Source organism: Pongo abelii, chromosome 5, assembly GCF_028885655.2.
Source record: "Pongo abelii isolate AG06213 chromosome 5, NHGRI_mPonAbe1-v2.0_pri, whole genome shotgun sequence".
In the NCBI taxonomy this organism is placed as follows: domain Eukaryota; kingdom Metazoa; phylum Chordata; class Mammalia; order Primates; family Hominidae; genus Pongo; species Pongo abelii.
Genome location: NC_071990.2, coordinates 160,515,224 through 160,532,837, shown reverse-complemented (window position 1 = coordinate 160,532,837; position 17,614 = coordinate 160,515,224). Strand labels below are relative to the sequence as shown.

Sequence of the window (17,614 nt, the reverse complement as noted above, 5' to 3'; positions counted from 1 at the left end):
CCTCTCTCTCCCGGGCCCGCGCCCACCACCAGCCCCTTCATGCTGGGGGTCCCCTGGGTGCGCACCCCCTCTCGCCGGACCCACCCCCAACTGGGGGCACCTCCAGTGCCCGCCGGCTGCCCCTTGGGCGCGCGCCCCTGCTCTCGGGCCCCTTCTTCGCCAGGGGCCCGGCCCCGCCCGTGCCCCCTCCCCATGCCCGCGGTGCTGGGCGGGGCGCTGACTCACCCGGGCCCGGGCTGGCCGGTTCTTAAGCGGCAGCGCGCGGCGGGCGCCGAGTGTCGGGCGCGGCAGGAGGACGAGGCAGGGCGGGCGGGCGGGCGGACGGGCGCTCTAAGGGCTCTGCTCTGACTCCAGGTTGGGACAGCGTCTCCGTTGCTGCTGGAGAGTCGTGTTTTCGGGGATCGAGGATACTCACCAGGAACCGAAAATGCCGAAACCAGTAAGTTGCCCAGTTTCTGGGCCGGGCGGACGGGGGAGGCTTCATTGGAGAGGGGAGGCACCTGCACGAGGTGTTGGGGCAGTTCCTGGGGAACAGGATTCTTCTCACACGCAGAAGACGATAGGAATAGGAGGTTGTCGCCGCTCTTTGTTAGTTGTTGACCCTTTTGTGGAGCGTTAGGAGAACACCATTTTGATGCTTTTCTCTGCAGTCTTTTTCTTTGTGAGGCCCTTCTCCAGTAGTTACGGTCTTTTCTAAAAACTAGAGGCCCTTTTACACTGCTTCCTTCTGTTTTTAAAGGGTATAGTAATACAACTTCGAAGTTTCTTAAAAAGTCCAAATCACAGGGAGACTCAGATGGCTTCCGACCACACACACCAGTTCTCAGAGCTCCTAAGGGTCCGAAACCACAGGCGCCCCAGATCAGACTGGGCAGATTTTAAAGGGCGTTTGGGAGAGGAGACTGGCTTTCGGAAGTTGCCTTTCAGCTTCGCTTCCTACCAGGCCCATGAAGCGGTGCCCTGTTCACCAGCAAACTTGCTGGCTGCAGCAGAATTTCTGTCTCTTAACGGAAGGTTAGCCGTGGACTTGAACTGTAGATGCAGGCAGCCTGTGGAGTTTGATAAGAGGTTCCTGGCACGCCGGGCCGAGCACTCCTGGTCAGCTGATGAAAGGGCTGTGCCTGCGCCTCTGTCTCCTTGAATCTGATTGTGTTGAGATTGCTGGCCAGACCTGGGGGTTGTAGGCACAAGGCAGGTTCTCTGGGACTGACACTTTTTAGAAAGTTGTATGTATTCTACCTGCTTTTAACACTGGGGAACTGGTGACTAGACACTGGGGGGAAGGTTTAACACTTTTTGAGTTTTGAATCACAATGGACAAAATATCGGGATTCATTACAAATTGGGATTACAGATACATCTGGAATTTTTTTTTGGTTTTTCAAACAAGTTGGTTCTGTAATCAATGCTTGTGTGCCTTTTTTGCGGGGAGAGGGGAGCAGAGTCTCCCTCTGTGGCCCAGGCTGGAGTGCAGTGGCATGATCTCGGCTCACTGCAACCTCTGCCTCTCAGGTTCAAGCGAATCTCCTGCCTCAGCCTCCCGAGTAGTTGGGATTACAGGCATGTGGCACCATGCCCAGCTAATTTTTGTATTTTTATAGAGAAGGGGGTTTCACCATGTTGGCCAGGCTGGTCTAAAACTCCTGACCTCAGGTGATCCGCCCACCTCGACCTCCCAAAATGCTAGGATTACAGGCGTGAGCCACCACACCCAGCCTTGTGTGCTTCTTCTACTGTTAAATTTTATGTTCTCTAAGATCTTTGTTAGACGTATTAATTTTGCTGTTAGGATAACGAATATTAATATGCCAGTAGATTCAGAAGCCAATATAATTTTTGCCTAAGTTACATCAAGATGATTCATTTGTGATGCAGAGTATTTTCTATACACAATTTTTCTTTTTAATTCAAACTTAAAAGTGACACGTGACATCCAGGCTTGACAGTGCATGTGGTATGAAACTGACCTAAGTACAACCCCTTACTCAGGCGGAGCTGAGTGCAACGGTATGCGGAGGAGTGGTCAAGATTACCCTTCTGGGTGTGGTTTTCTTTATTTCACTAAAAGAAGAGATGCAGAGCTCAGCTAAGATAGCACTCAGGAAAAAGTTAACCTGTTCTCCGTCACTACTTTTCTTTCTCATTTCTCATAATGAATGGTAATTTATTTTTCTGGTTTCTTTTTTGTATCTTTGTAAAATATACAATTTATCCTCTTAGGTTTACATTTCAAGGTATTAAGTACATTTACATTGTTACATAGCCATCACCAAGGTCCATCTCCAGAACTTTATCTTCCCAGATTGAAACTCTGTACCCATTAAACTCTCCCTCCCCATCCCCACCACCAGCCCTTGGCAACCACCATTCTACTTTGTCTCTATGAATTCGACAGCTTTAGATACCTCATGCAGGTGGAATCGTGATAGTATTTGTCCTTGTGTGGACAGTCTCATTTCCTGTAGCATGATGTCTTCATGGTTCATCTATGTTGCAGTGTCAGAACTCCCTTCTCTCTTTTATTTCTTATGGCAGGTATGTTTTCATTTCATTTTGTTTTAAAGGCCTTTTATGATAGATCAGAACTTAAAAGATGTTTCTGACATTTGACAAAGTGAAGATAGTTGTGAACTGTTAAGACAGTAGCCATCACCTTGTGTATTAGAGCCAAAGTTACTCTTTGAAAGACTGTATTCTGTATAATATCTACAATTACAATTTTCAAACTTTTTTTGAGGCCAGGCGAGGTGGCCTGATTACAGACATGAGCCTGTAATCCCAGCACTTTGGGAGGCTGAGGCAGGCAGATCACATGAGCCCAGGAGTTCAAGACTCGCCTGGCCAACATAGACTGTTTCTACAAAAAATAGAAAAATTAGCTGGGTGTGGTGGCTGGCACTCTGACTGAGGCTGAAGTGGGAGGATTGCTTGAGCCGCGGAGGTCAAGGCTGCAGTGAACTAAGATCAAGCCACTGCATTCCAGCCTGGGCAGCAAAGTGAGATGATGTCTGAAAACAAACAAAACCCCTTTTTTGAGAGGCTTCCTTTTAGGTCAGCCATACCTGTCTGCCATGGGACATTTCTCCCTGCCTCCTCTTTGGCAGAGGAGGGTCTTAGAGGTAAGTTAAACACACTAAGCCTTTCTGTGTGTAAATTATATTAGAGCCATCCCACAAATCACTGAGAAGAGCATAGTAGGTTGCACATACTTGAATATGACATTTCTTAAGCCTGTTAGAGAGGATCCAGTTAGTTTTGGTTTGGTTTGGGGTTTTTTTGCTGCCTTAGTAAATGTTAAAATGAAACATCCACCAACAGCTCTGTGGATGTGTCCTTTAAACAAAGGTTTATTGATTCTAATTATTCAAACCTAAGTTAAGAATGTTAGCGAACAATGTTAGGTGGTTTTCTTGGGCTTAATGTTTAACAGCTGGATTAAGGGGACACACACTTAAAGGATGGATACCTCTGAGTAGTTGGCCTTCCACCTGATGCATTGCAACTGTTAACCCTTGAATTCAACAAAGTATTTTTGATTTATTTGCCTGAACTGAGTGAGTGGATGACTTTATTCATAAAACAGTATAACTGAAAATACTTATTTCCTGTGTTTTCTCCTAATACTGTTTCCCAAAAGCAACAGTTACTTAAAAGACTGAGGCCGTGCACAGTAGCTCATGCCAGTAATCCCAGCACTTCGGGAGGCTGAGGTGGCTGGATCACAAGGTCAAGAGATCGAGACTATCCTGGTCAACATGGTGAAACCCCGTCTCTACTAAAAATACAAAAATTAGCCGGGTGTGGTATGGGCGCCTGTAGTCCCAGCTACTTGGGAGGCTGAGGCAGGAGAATCGCTTGAACCCGGGAGGTGAAGGTTGCGGTGAGCTGAGATTGCACCACTGCACTCCGGCCTGGCGACAGAGCGAGACTCCGTCTCAAAAAAAAAAAAAAAGACTTGAGTGTTTATTCATCAGCAAGCGGAGTGACCTGCAGAGGGCGAGACAGACCTCGTTCTCTGGAAGCTTAGTGTCTGGTACCTGGGCCAAGATGCGGGTAAATGCTGAAATTGAAAACCCGCTAAGTGCTGTCAGACTGGGAAAGAGCCTAGGTAACGTGTGACGCAGTCGAGAGGAAAATCATCTGATGGGGAAATTGGCAGACTGTATTGAGAAGTAACACTTCAGCTGAATCTTGCTTGAGGGCTGGGGTGCACACGCGGCAGCACTCCGCAGGGAGGAACACCTGTGGTCTATTGTCTGGTTTTGCTTTTCCCACAGCTGCTTAGGGACTCTATTCATGTGTGACTGGCAGACGTCCAAGGAGGGTGATTTGGGGTTCCAGAGGGAGCCTTGGCCTCTGTTCAGGCCAGTCCCCAGGACATGGTGTGCTGTGTGCCCTCGTGGGTCTGCCCCATCTAGGGAGAGGTGTAGGAGTTGGTGCTCAAATCATTGGTCCTGGAAGCATCCTCTCTGCCTGCCCCTTCATGTTAGGGTGACTGCGGAGCACCTTTCTCCTGCACTTGCTTTCTTCTGCCCAAAGGAAAGAAGGCATGGGGAGTGAGCAAGGAAAACCGCTGTAGTTAAGCTCTGGAAGGAAAAGGGGGTTGTGTTCAGGGCCGAGATCTCTTTAAGCTGTCATGAGAACCATAGAGCTGAACTGCCTTTAAGTGGCTCCAACACGTCTTACCTGTTCATTTCTGAAGTGTTATAGACATTTCTAATATAAAAGCAGGTTTACCTTTCATTAGGAAAACTCTGAAAGTGTGTTCACATTTCTACTGTGCCAAAATTTTAAGGTAATTTCTGAGATGACCTTGCCTCTTCGGGAATACATAACCTTTTCTATTAAATATTTTAACAGGGACAGTTTACTGAATGTACTCCCCGCCCACAACCCCTTCGCAATTGAGGAGGATTCGTAGCATCTATTTCCACCCCTCCTCCTCCACGAGGGGCAGTGTTGAATTAGGTAGCTAACATTCTGCCATGTGGCAGGGAGAGGTGCTGGTAGGATGAGTGATTTGCCATGATCACGCTGTAAGGCACAATGAATGTATTTGGATGTTCACAGACACAGTCCCTGTCAGTGGATTTACAGTCTGGTTTCAGGGACAGACAGCAATCCCAGAGTAAATGTAAAACTGCAGCTCCAGAGAGTATGCCTGAAGAGGGGTACATGAGGCCTGAGAGTAGATGAGGTGTGTGTGTGCTGGTGGGGGTGCAAATAGGGGAGGTCAGGAAGGCATCCTTGAGGACGTGACCTCCCTGGGCAGAGGTAACAACTTGTGCAAAGGCCCTGTGGGGGGAGGAAGTAGTGTGAGTTTGGGTTCCACATGAAGCCCAATGTGGCTAGAGAGGAAGACAGGTCAGGCCATGCCTTGTAAGCCATTCTTCGGCGTTTTTTAGTTTAACTTGGGGTTTTGACTGGGAGGTGACGTGATCAGATTTGCCTTTTGAAAAGTTGATTGTGATCTGTAATATGAAAATCACAGGAGGCAGGAGACGGCAAGGGTAGTTATGGTAGACCATTGAAGGAGCTCATAGCTCGGACCAAGGTGGTGGTGGTGGGAACAGAAGTGGGTGCATTTGAGGGTTCTTTGGGAGCTAGAATTGATAGCGCCTGGTGATGGGTTGGATATGCAGGGCCAAGGGTGGTGTCGAGGCTGACTTCTCGTTTCTAGCTTGCGCAAGTGGATGTGTGGTGGTGCCGTCGCTGAGATAAGTAATCCTGGAGAAGGACCAGGTGTGGGGGAAGGTGGGGAGTCTGGATTTGTTGTTACATGTTAATAAATTTGTGACAGTGGTTGATGAAAAAGTCCTTGCCTTCTTTCATTACTGTATCCACTGCCCCCCAAAATATTAAAGGACCAGACTCCTTAAACTACATAATTTTTAAATCCAAATAATTCAGTAGCTTTTTGTTTTCCCTGAGTATATGTACACACTGTACATACCTAAAAGTTAAGAGGAAGGGTTAATTCAGTGTTCTCAAAATTTTGTGTACACAATTGTCTGGAGACTGTTGATTCCTGGGTCCCTTGAAGAACTAATAATGACTTCCATCTGCAGGGTGAGGTGCAGGCTGGGTGCTTATGTTTTAAATAAGCTCTCCAGATGGTACTGCTGATTGAATAGGAAAAGAGCAGTTATTATATATTCCTTTCTCCTGCACCCCGATCAAGCCCAGTGTGATTTCAGAGCACCCAGTTGGGCGAAAGCAGTCACTGATGCCCAGCGGCCGTCTTACAGTCTGGCTGAAATGCCAGGAGTGCTGTTATTGGTATTTGGGACTCGAACAGGGGCTAGGATGACTCTTTGTGAAAAAGAGCCATAAAAATAAAAATTTCATAGCTAATTTACTGCTTACCTATACTTGGGCAGGCCATTCAGCATAATATCCTTCTGACTTGAGTTTCTCTCTGCAGGGAGTCTAGTAGCAGAGCTTCATTTGGCAGTGCCCAGTGGTCTCTCACATTTTGGCTCTTTGTTTTCAAAGAGAAAAAAAGAGGCTAGACATTCCCTATAAATGGTAGGGAAGTAAGAGATCCCGTTCCTTGTTCGTCTTTTCTCTTTTATTCCTTCCACACTGGCCTCTTTTGTTAATGAAATAATGTGATTTTTTGTTTGTTTGTTTGTTTGTTTGGAGACAGGGTCTCCCTCTGTCACCCAGGCTGGAGTGCAGTTGCACAGTCACAGCTCACTGCAGCCTCAGTGCCCCTGGCCCCCACCCCTGGCTCAAGTGATCTTCCCACCTCAGCCTCCTGGGTAACTGGGACCACAGGCACACACTACCACACCCAGCTAATTTTTTATTTTTTGTGAAACGAGATCTCACTGTGTGGCCCAGGCGGCTAGTCTCAAATTCCTGAGCTCAAGCTATCCTACCACCTTGGCCTTCCAAAATGCTGAGATTATAGGTGTGAGCCACCATGCCTGGCTGATAATGTGATTTCTAACAAATGTTGAATAATTATAGTTTGGGAAAGGAAAACAATATCACTTAGTGAACTATAATTTTTTTCTTAATTTTTTTAACTTAAATTTTATATATCTTTGACAATTTGGGGATTCTTAGGGTGGTTTGATATACCTGCTTTCTCGTGGTAGTTAGATGTTTCAACTCTATTCTGAAGCAGTGAAATTCAGTCTGCTTTCAAAGTCAGTGAATGCATTTTGAATTATCCCTTATTTCATTTCAGTAGTAACTACCTTGAAGACACTCCCCAAGTACTCCAATTAGTTTTTAATTTCAGCAGTATATGTGTGTTTGTTGAAAAGACCAAAGGTTGCATTATTTTCCTTCTGACATATTTACCATCCATGCCTGTTGACATAAAAAGATTTTTACAGACTTGGGTGGTTTTCAGAACCGAACAAAACCCTTGTGCTATAATGTGACTTAGAGACTTTTGACTGAAATGCTTGATATAGTTAATATACATAATTTTTTTCAAAATGAAACCACAAAGAGCTATAAAGAGAATTTCATAGCTAATTTACTGCTTACCTGTACTTGGGGAAGCCATTTAGCATCTGTGAACCTAAATTTCGTCAGCCGTAAAATGGGAGTTTTTAAGTGGAAAGAATGTTACATAAGATAAACGGAGACAAAGTTTTTATCAGTGAAATCCAAACAACTCATCTTCAGATGCTGTGAGCTTTATGTGTTTCTTTTGTGTTTCCCCACCCCGCAAATGTTTTTCAAACTTACCCTGTTAGCTAAAAACTTTGGGTTCCTATAAACGAGGTAAAGTTTGTCCATTGGTCTTCTCAGGGAAAAAGCAATATGAACAGTTTGGGTTATCTTAGTAAAAGGGAGGGCTCTGATTTTCTCTTGTGTCTATCCTCTCTCTGTGTTCTAGTCAGAATTCCCTTATCAGTCACATGGATACCACCTTCATGTTTTGAAGCGCTGTTATATCCCATTATGTGCTTGGTGCAGGGACAATAAAAATAAGATTGGTTTTGCCTTTAAGGAGTTCTCAGTCTCCTAGTGAAAGCAGATGTGTAAACAATTACAATGCAGTGCAGTGCATGATAGAGGTCTTCACAGAAGAGAAGTGTGCCCTGGGCACCAAGGAGGGCCTCCCGGCTGGTAAGATCCTTTGGGTAAGTGTGGAGGGATGTGGGCTTCCCAGTCAGCAGTGGTCAGTTCTATTTTCCTTTATTCATTAACCCCTTCTTAACACTTATAGGCAAATAGTAATGCTGTTTCAAAGGAAATGTAAAACTTCATTAATAGTTACCTTTTTAATCTAATATACTTGAAAACAAAACCTTAAAAGCAAAATAAAAAATATCTCACCATGACCCACCTTTTATTGATAGGACAGGAACCAGTATCACCTGAGGATCAAACTCTAGTAGTCAGTATATCATCAAACTCTAGTAGTCAATATATCAGATTTTGCTCATATTTTTAAGTTTGAAGTCACTTTTCTGCAACCTAATTTTGTTTTCCATTTTTGCCTGAGAGATCGATTTTAAACTGCCTGTGTGGACAGTTGTCATTTCAGATATTGTAAATAATTGTTATTACTTTAGGATGGGGTAGGGAAACTATCATCTTAGGGCCGAGTCTGGCTGTGGCTTGTTTTTATTTGGTCTACCAGCTAAAAATGGTTTTTATATTTTTGAAGGATTTTAAAAACAACAATATGCAACGGACTCCAAATAAGGCCCTCAAAGCCTGAAATACTTACTGGCTGGCTCTTTAGAGAAACAAATGGGCCAACTCCTGCTTCTAGCATAAAAATAATTACTGTTGAGCATTTATTATAACCTCGTATATATTTTACGGCTGGACTAATATTTGGAAGCAGATCCACCCCATTGGTTCCAGTTTTTAAAAAATTGTTCTCAAGGAACACAATGTGTTTTGTTAGCCAGTATTGAGCACATCATGGGCTCTGAGCATGGACTCGGAAACTACTGAGGAGAGGCATAGTGGTGCTGAGGTAATGTTTTAAACAAAGCTGGTGTTCGGGTGGGTCTTTGTGTAGAGAAAGTGGCAGTATCTTGTGTCACACTTGCTAAGCTATTGTGTGATGACAGATTTCTGGCATATGCTAAAAGAAAGCAATTTGTACCTGATATTTGAGTTGGAAAGAGAATGTTATGTAAATGAATTGCTTTTTTCCTCATTGATAGTTTAAAATGAGCTTTTGATCTACTATAGTCTGTTTGTGAATTTCTGACTGCAGATGTTTTATAAGTCCATTCCTGATTCAGAACACCCTGTCTAAAGTACAGCTCCATCTGTCTGTGCTATGCCCCACTTCACTGCACTCATAGAACTCCGTCTCCACCTATAACGCTGTCAGGTGCTTGTTTATTTGTGCTTTTTGTCTTTTCTGGCAGCAAAGCAAGAGGATAGGTGTTGTTTTTGTGTTTTTGAGACACGGTCTTGCTCTGTTGCTCAGGCGCTAGTGCAGTGGTGCAATCATAGCTCACCACAGCCTTGAACTCCTGGGGGGACCGCAGGCACTCACTACGACACCTGACTAATCTTTTTATTTTTATTTCTGTAGAAATGAAGTTTCACACTGTTTTGTGCAGGCTGGTCTCAAACACCTGGCCTCAAGCCATCCTCCTGCCTCAGTCTCTCAAAGTGTTGGCGTTACAGCCATGAGCCACTATGCCTGGCCCAAGTTTGTTTGTTTTTTGTTTAGCATTATTATTTTATAGCAAACTTTAAATTCTTGTTTATTGGCAGGATAAATAGAGGGAAGGAGGACCAGCAAATAGGTAAACATACCTGCCTCCTAGTGGGTAATCTTGGGCAAGTTTTTTCACCTCCCTCTGCCTCCTTATCTGTAAACAAGATCCTGCGTGCCTGCCTGGGATGCCTGCTGAGATGGCGCACGGGAAGCACCTGGCCTTATGCCTGGCCCTGGTCAGTAAGGGCTGTGTGGTTCCACTTGTACCTGATAAATTCTAATCTGATTAAAAGCTTTACTAGCTCGTGATGGTCATTCTTTTCCTCTAACTTAGCAGCCCAATGAAATAATGTAGTAAGTAAATGTAACCTTGCTTTTTGTCCTTTTGCTGCCACGATGAACACAGCTGTCTTGCTAGACCTCTGTTGACTTCAACAGGGATAGCACCAGGTTTATTGGAAATTTATATATGAGACAGTCCAGTGGTGGTGGGTTGGACAGAACAGCAACTGCTTCCCGAAAGCTTGCAAAAAGCATGCAGTTTACACAGCATTTTTACTTAACATACTCCCCCTAACAGCCTCCACCTGGCAGCCTTAAAGTGCTTGTGGGCTGGGGGTTCAGATGTTCCCCATAGATAAGGAATTTATTTCAGGGTTGGCCACTGGGATTTCTTAGCTCGGAACTCCACACACACATTCTTCTTCAGTTATTGATGTTAGGTATACCTGTACAACCACCCTGCATAAAATTCATTCATTCAACAAATAGAGCACCTACTTTGTGCCAGGTTTTCAGGTACTGGGGAGACATTGGTGAACAAAAAGGGGCTTTTAAAGGATTATCACCTGCTTGGTTGATAGTCACATCCAGTGAATGGTGGAACCCATTTCCTGCTAATGTGTATTTGAGCCTGAAATGCACATTGTCCCACCTTTCCTCAATGGCAAAATGCTCTGGAAAGTAGGTGCTGGTCTGACTGAATAAAATGGGCTTTCTGTTTGGAGTTGAAAAGGGAGCCGTGCCTTCCTCAGCCCCTCCTGAAAGAAAGACCTGCTTTCAAGAAGCTTATATTGCAGGGAGAAAGACACATGTCTAATACATTGTCGGGGTGGTGAGCGTGCTACTGTAAATTTTAACCTAGGCTTTGGCAAGAGCTAGAATTAACTTTCATCTTTATTCTTTGAAGCGTTGAAACCATTGAGCAGAGTGACTTATGAGTGGGCCCACTGTGATGTGTTTTTGTTGGTTTTCTGGTAAATCACTTTTGGGTTGGACAGTGAACCATGATGGTCTTTCTTCAAGAACTTGTTTTTGCAAGGGTTTGGTGATAAGTCCATCATTTGCCAAACCCACTTACTCTTCCGTCCTTTCTCAGGTGCTGTGGTTCAGGGAAATGATTGTTTTGATAGTATTTTACCTATTGCACCATTACTTCATCTGTAAATTTCTTATAAAATATGGCTTGGGATCCAGCCTTGTTTTTTTTTTGTTTTGTTTTTGTTTGTTTGTTTTTTTGAGACGGAGTCTCTTCCTGTCGCCCAGGCTGGAGTGCAGTGGCGTGATCTCGACTCACTGCAAGCTCCACCTTCCGGGTTCATGCCATTCTCCTGCCTCAGCCTCCTGAGTAGCTGGGACTACAGGCGCCCGCCATCACACCCGGCTAATTTTTTTTTGTATTTTTTAGTAGAGACGGGGTTTCACCATGTTAGCCAGGACGGTCTTGATCTCCTGACCTCGTGATCTGTCCGCCTCGGCCTCCCAAAGTCCTGGGACTACAGGCGTGAGCCACTGCGCCCAGTCTGTTATGTTTTTAAAGAGAAAATTGAACCACAGGTCATTTGGTTAAAGCTTAGCACATAAATATGAGATTGGAATCACTTTATTTGTAAACATATATATAGTGTATGTTGGTACAGTATTTTCATTAAGGTGTGTTTCATTGCCTCAGTTAAATAATTAAGGGTGTTGGCTTCTGGGATGTTGAAGTATTTGCTTACATAATCCATTGCTGTTTGGGTGAGACTCTTAAATGGATTTAGACGGGGAGATAATGGTGAGAAAACTGGATTTTTTATTTAGAACCTGGCTGAACAAGGCAATGTGGAAATAGTGTGATAACAAGGTGCATTATATAACTTGAACAAATCAACTGCAAAAAGACATTTTCAAAGAAATGGAGGAAAATTGAATAATATTTACTGAACTTGACGTATTAAGGAATTGTTTTAAATTATGTTGGATGTGATGGTGGTATTGTGATTATGTTTAAGTTTTTACAAGTGAAATAATGAATGAGGGCCTTAAAATATGCCAGCAAAAAAAAAGTGAAAATGGTAGAGTAGAAGAAAGAAGAATGGTGTTGAAGCTGAAAAAAGAGAGTGTGGAGGATCATGGTACTACTTATTCTTTCTACTTTTGTGAATGTTTTCAACTTTCCATAATAGAATATTTGCTTTTAAAAAGCATGTTGAAGTGTAGAAAGGGAGAGATGCTTTACTTTTGCTCGTCATGGAGTGCCTGAGTGTTGAGGTGGGAGGATCTCAGGGCGAGGACAGGTCCCCCATTCCCTGCTGCTGGGGCAAGCTTTGTGCTCTGGATCAAATGAGTAACTGATTTAATCCCACCCGGGCCATCTCACCCTCCATGCACATGTTTTAAAAGGAGGTCACTACTTAAAATTGCAGCTGACTTGGAAACACGTAGAACGATTTGTTCCCAGTTTTTTCCACTATTACTCTGTATTCCCAATATTTTGGGGGGCCCATAGGAATGCGGCACAGTGCTGTGACCCAACTGGGAACAGGTCATTGTCTGAATAGCGATTTTCTCAGACTTGAAAATTGAAATGAACAAAATAAGGGGCATCTACTGGGTAGGGCTTTAGCCATTTTAAGAACTCAATCTACATACTGGGGCTGTGGGCAGGGATGGGGGAAGGAATACAGCAAACTATGGGTTGGGGTTGGGGTTGGGGTGAGTGATAGGGTTGTAAAGTGTACACCATGTCTTCTCCAGTCAAGTAATGATGTACAAATTATAATGCCATTTCAGATGTAACATACTTGATACTGACAGTATAAATTGAAGAGTTTTTTAAATTTTAATTTAGTATAATTTCAGACACGGTGATTTTAAAAGTAAGTTTTGGCGGGGTTTGCTTATTTAAACAAATTTTGTAAGATTACTGATTTAGTTTGGATTTTTTAAAAGAAGCTACTTTGGTCTTGCTAATTTTTGATAGATGGCAAAAGTAAAGACTGGGGTGAGTTCAAATCTTGTCTAATTGAAATTTCTTATAGGAGAATATTGCTCACGTGATCTTAACTAGGGGCAAAAATTTATCTCAGCAATGGGACAAGACTTAAGTATGGTTTATGTCATACGTCCTCTAAAACAACAGGTTAGCAAAGAAATTTCTGACCTTTTTTTTTTTTTTTTTCCTGAGACGGAGTCTCTGTCACCAGGCTGGGAGTGCAGTGGCGCCATGTAGGCTCACTGCAGCCTCCAACTCCCTGGTTCAAGCAATTCTCCTGCCTCAGCCCCCCGAGTAGCTGGGATTGCAGGCACACGCCACCATGCCCAACTAATTTTTGTATTTTTAGTAGAGATGGTTTCACCATGTTGGCCAGGATGGTCTTGGTCGCCTGACCTCATGATCCACCCACCTCAGCCTCATTGTTTCCTAGACTCACCTTCTCACCCCCCAGATCAGAAAGGAAAAACTCTTCACAGGCTTCTAAATTTACAGAGACAACCATGCGTTCCAGGTGAATAGTGATGATTAATCTATAGGCCTTTAGTTCCCTATGTTTTCTGAGCCTAGAATTAAAACCGACTCTAGCATATAATAAGCCATCTTGGCCTTGTCCTTTACTTTTGTTTATGTGTATAGTTACTAAGTTTACTAAGTAGTTACTAAACCTAAGTTTCTGTATATAATTACCTGCACATTTCAGTGAAGCATGTTGGTGATGAAGTATTTATGATATACCTAGTGAAACTGAAATCACATGGTATACAATCAAGACTTGGACTTCACGAGTTTATTAGATAAATTCTTGTTCAAGGTCACTTTCTCTTTATTTTGCCTGCCCTGAGGTGCGGAGATGAGAAGGATGTAGATTGTGTTTCCAGAAAGAATAGTTTCTTTTGCTGAATGTAACATCCTTTGATTATTTCTTTTCCCTTTCCTAGGGGAAAGTGGTGTCTAAGAATTCCAGTTTACTTCCCTGTTAGATAACACACAATATATGTTATTCCTAATGTAGAAGAAGTTGGTTCTTAATTAGAGACACTCACCAAAAAGGGACTTAAAAACTAGCAGCTAATAGGTATCAGGAGCATTATTTTCATATGCCATCAGCAGGTCAGAAATGTCCATCAGTGTTACTTGGCAGTGCAGGCTTGGAACTCGGGCATGACTAGCAGTCATTTCATTGTCAGACCTATGGAAAGCAGCTCCTTTCTGCCTCCCAGACACAGTGGACAGTAGGGAGGGCTTAGCACAGAACTCTTCCCAACCTGGTTTTAGAATGACCCTCTTTTAAACGTGAATGCCCAGAAAGTTCCCTTCTAGTTCTAAGGTCATGATTTTCTTGCTGATTATAATGAGCACAGATGGGACTGGTTTGTCCGCTTTCTGTGTTTGTTAAGCAGCCTTGGTCTGACAGGATGTGGGTCTAGGGGCAGGAAGTGGCTTACTCTCAGAGGAAAAAGGAGCTATTTAGAAGGATTTGAGATTTCATTACATGTTCTTGAAATCATGGGGTGGCTATTATTCTGGACTCTCTCTATATATATTATATATATAAAATGTTACATAATATTTACCCTGGAATTGGGAAATACCTTTCAAAAGCTTAAAACCATTGGCATCTATTTGAAGATACTATTTTAGGAGTAATGTTAAAGAGCCAGAGCTACACAGATATTTTGGCAGCTGATTACCAGAAGTTGAGGGTCTCAGTTTCCGTAACCATTAAAAAAAGGTCATCAGACGAGGATAACCGTATACCTCGTATCGAGTACTCATTTGGAGTCACTCTACCAGTTATACTTCATCACTATTCTGATTGGTCTACTTAAAACATACGTTTATAGAACATAAAAATGTAACATCATGTAAATACGTGAAAAGTCAAAGTTACTAGGAAATTCGAAGCCCCCACTTCTGTGTCAATAGTCTGCCCTGTTAACATCTGCTGCACATTAAGAATTTAGCCTTGACATTTTAAGTTTAGCCTAATGGTGGTGCTGGAGGAAGTAGTAAGGAGAACAGTTTAGAAAAGGAGGTGTGAGTGGCATGTAGTGTTACTTTTCATCATTTAAATTACTCAAAAATTTCCTAAAAGTGCTTCTGGCTTCTCTGGGAAATGAGTTCCTGCTTCCCTGTGGCATCAGGAGAATCGCAGGGTAGGAGACACGGCCCCTAGGATACGAGACACGGCCCCTAGGATACTGGACATGGGCTGGATGCTGCATTCGAGGGATAAACCATGTATGGTTCTTGTGCTTAAACAAGCAAAAACCTGGCCGGGCGCGGTGGCTAACACCTGTAATCCCAGTACTTTGGGAGGCCAAGGCGGGTGGATCACGAGGTCAGGAGATCGAGACCATCCTGGCTAACATGGTGAAACCCCATCTCTACTAAAAATACAAAAATTAGCCGGGCGTGGTGGCGCATGCCTATAATCCTGGCTACTCGGGAGGCTGAGGCAGGAGAATCGCTTGAACCCGGGAGGTGGAGGTTGCAGTGTGCAGAGATTGCGCCACTGCATTCCAGCCTGGGCAACAAGAGTGAAACTCCGCCTCAAAAAAAAAAAAAAAACCACGACAACAACCAAAAACCTAACTAGCCATAGTCAAGTAGAAGTATACAAATACTTCAGAAGAACTAAACTATAAGGTGTTTGTAAATATTTAGATGTGAATGAGTACAAGCAGAACGCATCATAAAAAATCATAACAAAAATTGATATTTGGTAAATTTTCCTTTCTGCCAGACTTGCTGGCAGTTAAAATTTGAAACAGTGACTGTACCGAAAGCCTTTTTATTCAGGTTAAAAGTTGTACTCCCATTTCCTAAAATAAGGACTGAACTGAGAAACTCCAGCTACAGCTGCTTGGTTTTCCACAGAGTTAAGTTGGCTCCTTAGATGCTGAAGTCTGTAGTTATGACTTTGCTTTCGTTAGTAATTGGCACCTCGGCAGGTACTAACCAATGAATGCCCTTTACACCTGGCAAGAAGGAATGGGTGGGGAGGCCAGATTGTTTCAATCTAAAGGGCACTACGTTTTGGTGGGTTATGTTTTTTGATAGACAGACACTGCCTACAGGCAACTAAGTCATTCCATTAACTGTCATTATCAATCCATGTGTAGCCAAACTTGAATTCCCCTGCTGGTTTAGCTTCCTGATGGGGAACAACAGCTGTCGCAACGCGCAGTGTCTGCAGCTCCATCATGGGCCCCAGGACGTCCCACAGCAGCTAACACTGGTCTGTACTCAGGACTCTGCCACCTGGTCAGTGACTTTCTGTGCGTCATGTTCCTGGGAATAGTATGACTGTCCATGATTCCTAGGACAGCTAGAGGAATAACTGAGGACGAGGAGCTAGCACTTTGACCCCTGTGGGGAGTGCTGGTTACAGTGGTTATCAGGGTTGTGACAAGTGGACTCTTCTGAGTTCCAACACTGGATGATTTTATTATTCCTATTACTTAGGCAGTAAAAGACTAGTACATGTCCTGGTGTTATATAATTATATGAAAACTTATCAGAATGAGTTTTATAAGTAGTGTACCCATGTTTTTGTTATTGTGCTGCAGACAAAATGGGTGCGCTGAAATTTTACTGAATTATGTGACAATTTTTGTTACAATTTTTGCACTTTTTACAGGATTTGTGGAGCTTAGAGAGATGACTGGCCTTTCTTTGGCATCTGAACATTTTCCTGAGCCCGATAGACAAGCAGATTTTGTTTGTTTGTTTGTTTGTTTGTTTTTGGAGACAGGGTTCTCCTCATGCCTGTAATCCCAGCACCCTGCCCAGTTCAAGACCAGCCTGGCTGGCAACATTGTGAAACCCCGTCTCCACCAAAAATACTAAAGTTAGCTGGGCATGGTGGTGCATGCCTGTAATCCCAGATACTCTGGAGGCTGAGGCAGGAGAATCGCTTGAACCCGGGAGGTGGAGGCTACAGTGAGCCGAGATTGTGCCACTGCACTCCAGCCTTGACAGAGCGAGACCCTGTCTCAAAAAAAATAAAAAAGACAGGGTTCTGTTACCCAGTGTGGTAGCGCAATCATGGCTCACTGCAGACTCGACCTCCTAGGCCCAAGTGATCTTCCCACATTGGCTTTCCAAAGTGCTAGGGTTACAGGAGTGGGCCACTGTGCCTGGCCAAGATTTCTTTGCCTTTGTGCTCACGTTCTTCTTTAACCTTAAAAGAAGAGGTTATATAAAATAATCGGGTATAATTTAAGGTACAGAAAGCTTGATAGGAGTAGCCGTGTTCTACATCTTCATCCATTGCATTTGCAGATATGCCTCAGGATTATTTTATTAGTACAATTTTTTTTTCTTTTTGAGACAGTCTCACTCTTGTCACCCAGGTCCTGGAGTGCAGTGGTGCAATCTCGGCACACTGCAGCCTCCACCTCCCAGGTTCAAGCGATTGTCCTGCCTTAGGTCCCTGGTGGATCTGGGATTACGAATGTGCACCACCACACCCGGCTAATATTTTGTATTTTTAGTGGAGACAGGGTTTCACCATGTTGGCCTCAAGTGATCCGCCCGCCTCAGCCTCCTAAAGTGGTGGGATTATAGGCATGAGCCACCGTGCCCAGCCTAGCATGATGTATTTATACTGTTATTTCCACCTCCTAAAGGTCAGCAAGGACACTTAGCTCAAGAAGGCTGATGTTGAGAGAGAACACTTATCAGAACAGGGA

General features: G+C 43.7%; 1 protein-coding gene across 1 annotated transcript in view; it reads left to right on the top strand.

The window, feature by feature from the left end:
• Positions 1–17,614, top strand: part of EZR (ezrin) — a 53,151-nt gene that overhangs the window by 902 nt on the left and 34,635 nt on the right. Inside the window, exon 2 of the mRNA XM_002817526.6 lies at positions 355–439. Coding sequence (XP_002817572.1) covers positions 428–439 — 12 coding nt within the window. The 5' untranslated portion in view covers positions 355–427. The remainder of the gene's footprint in view (positions 1–354; positions 440–17,614) is intronic.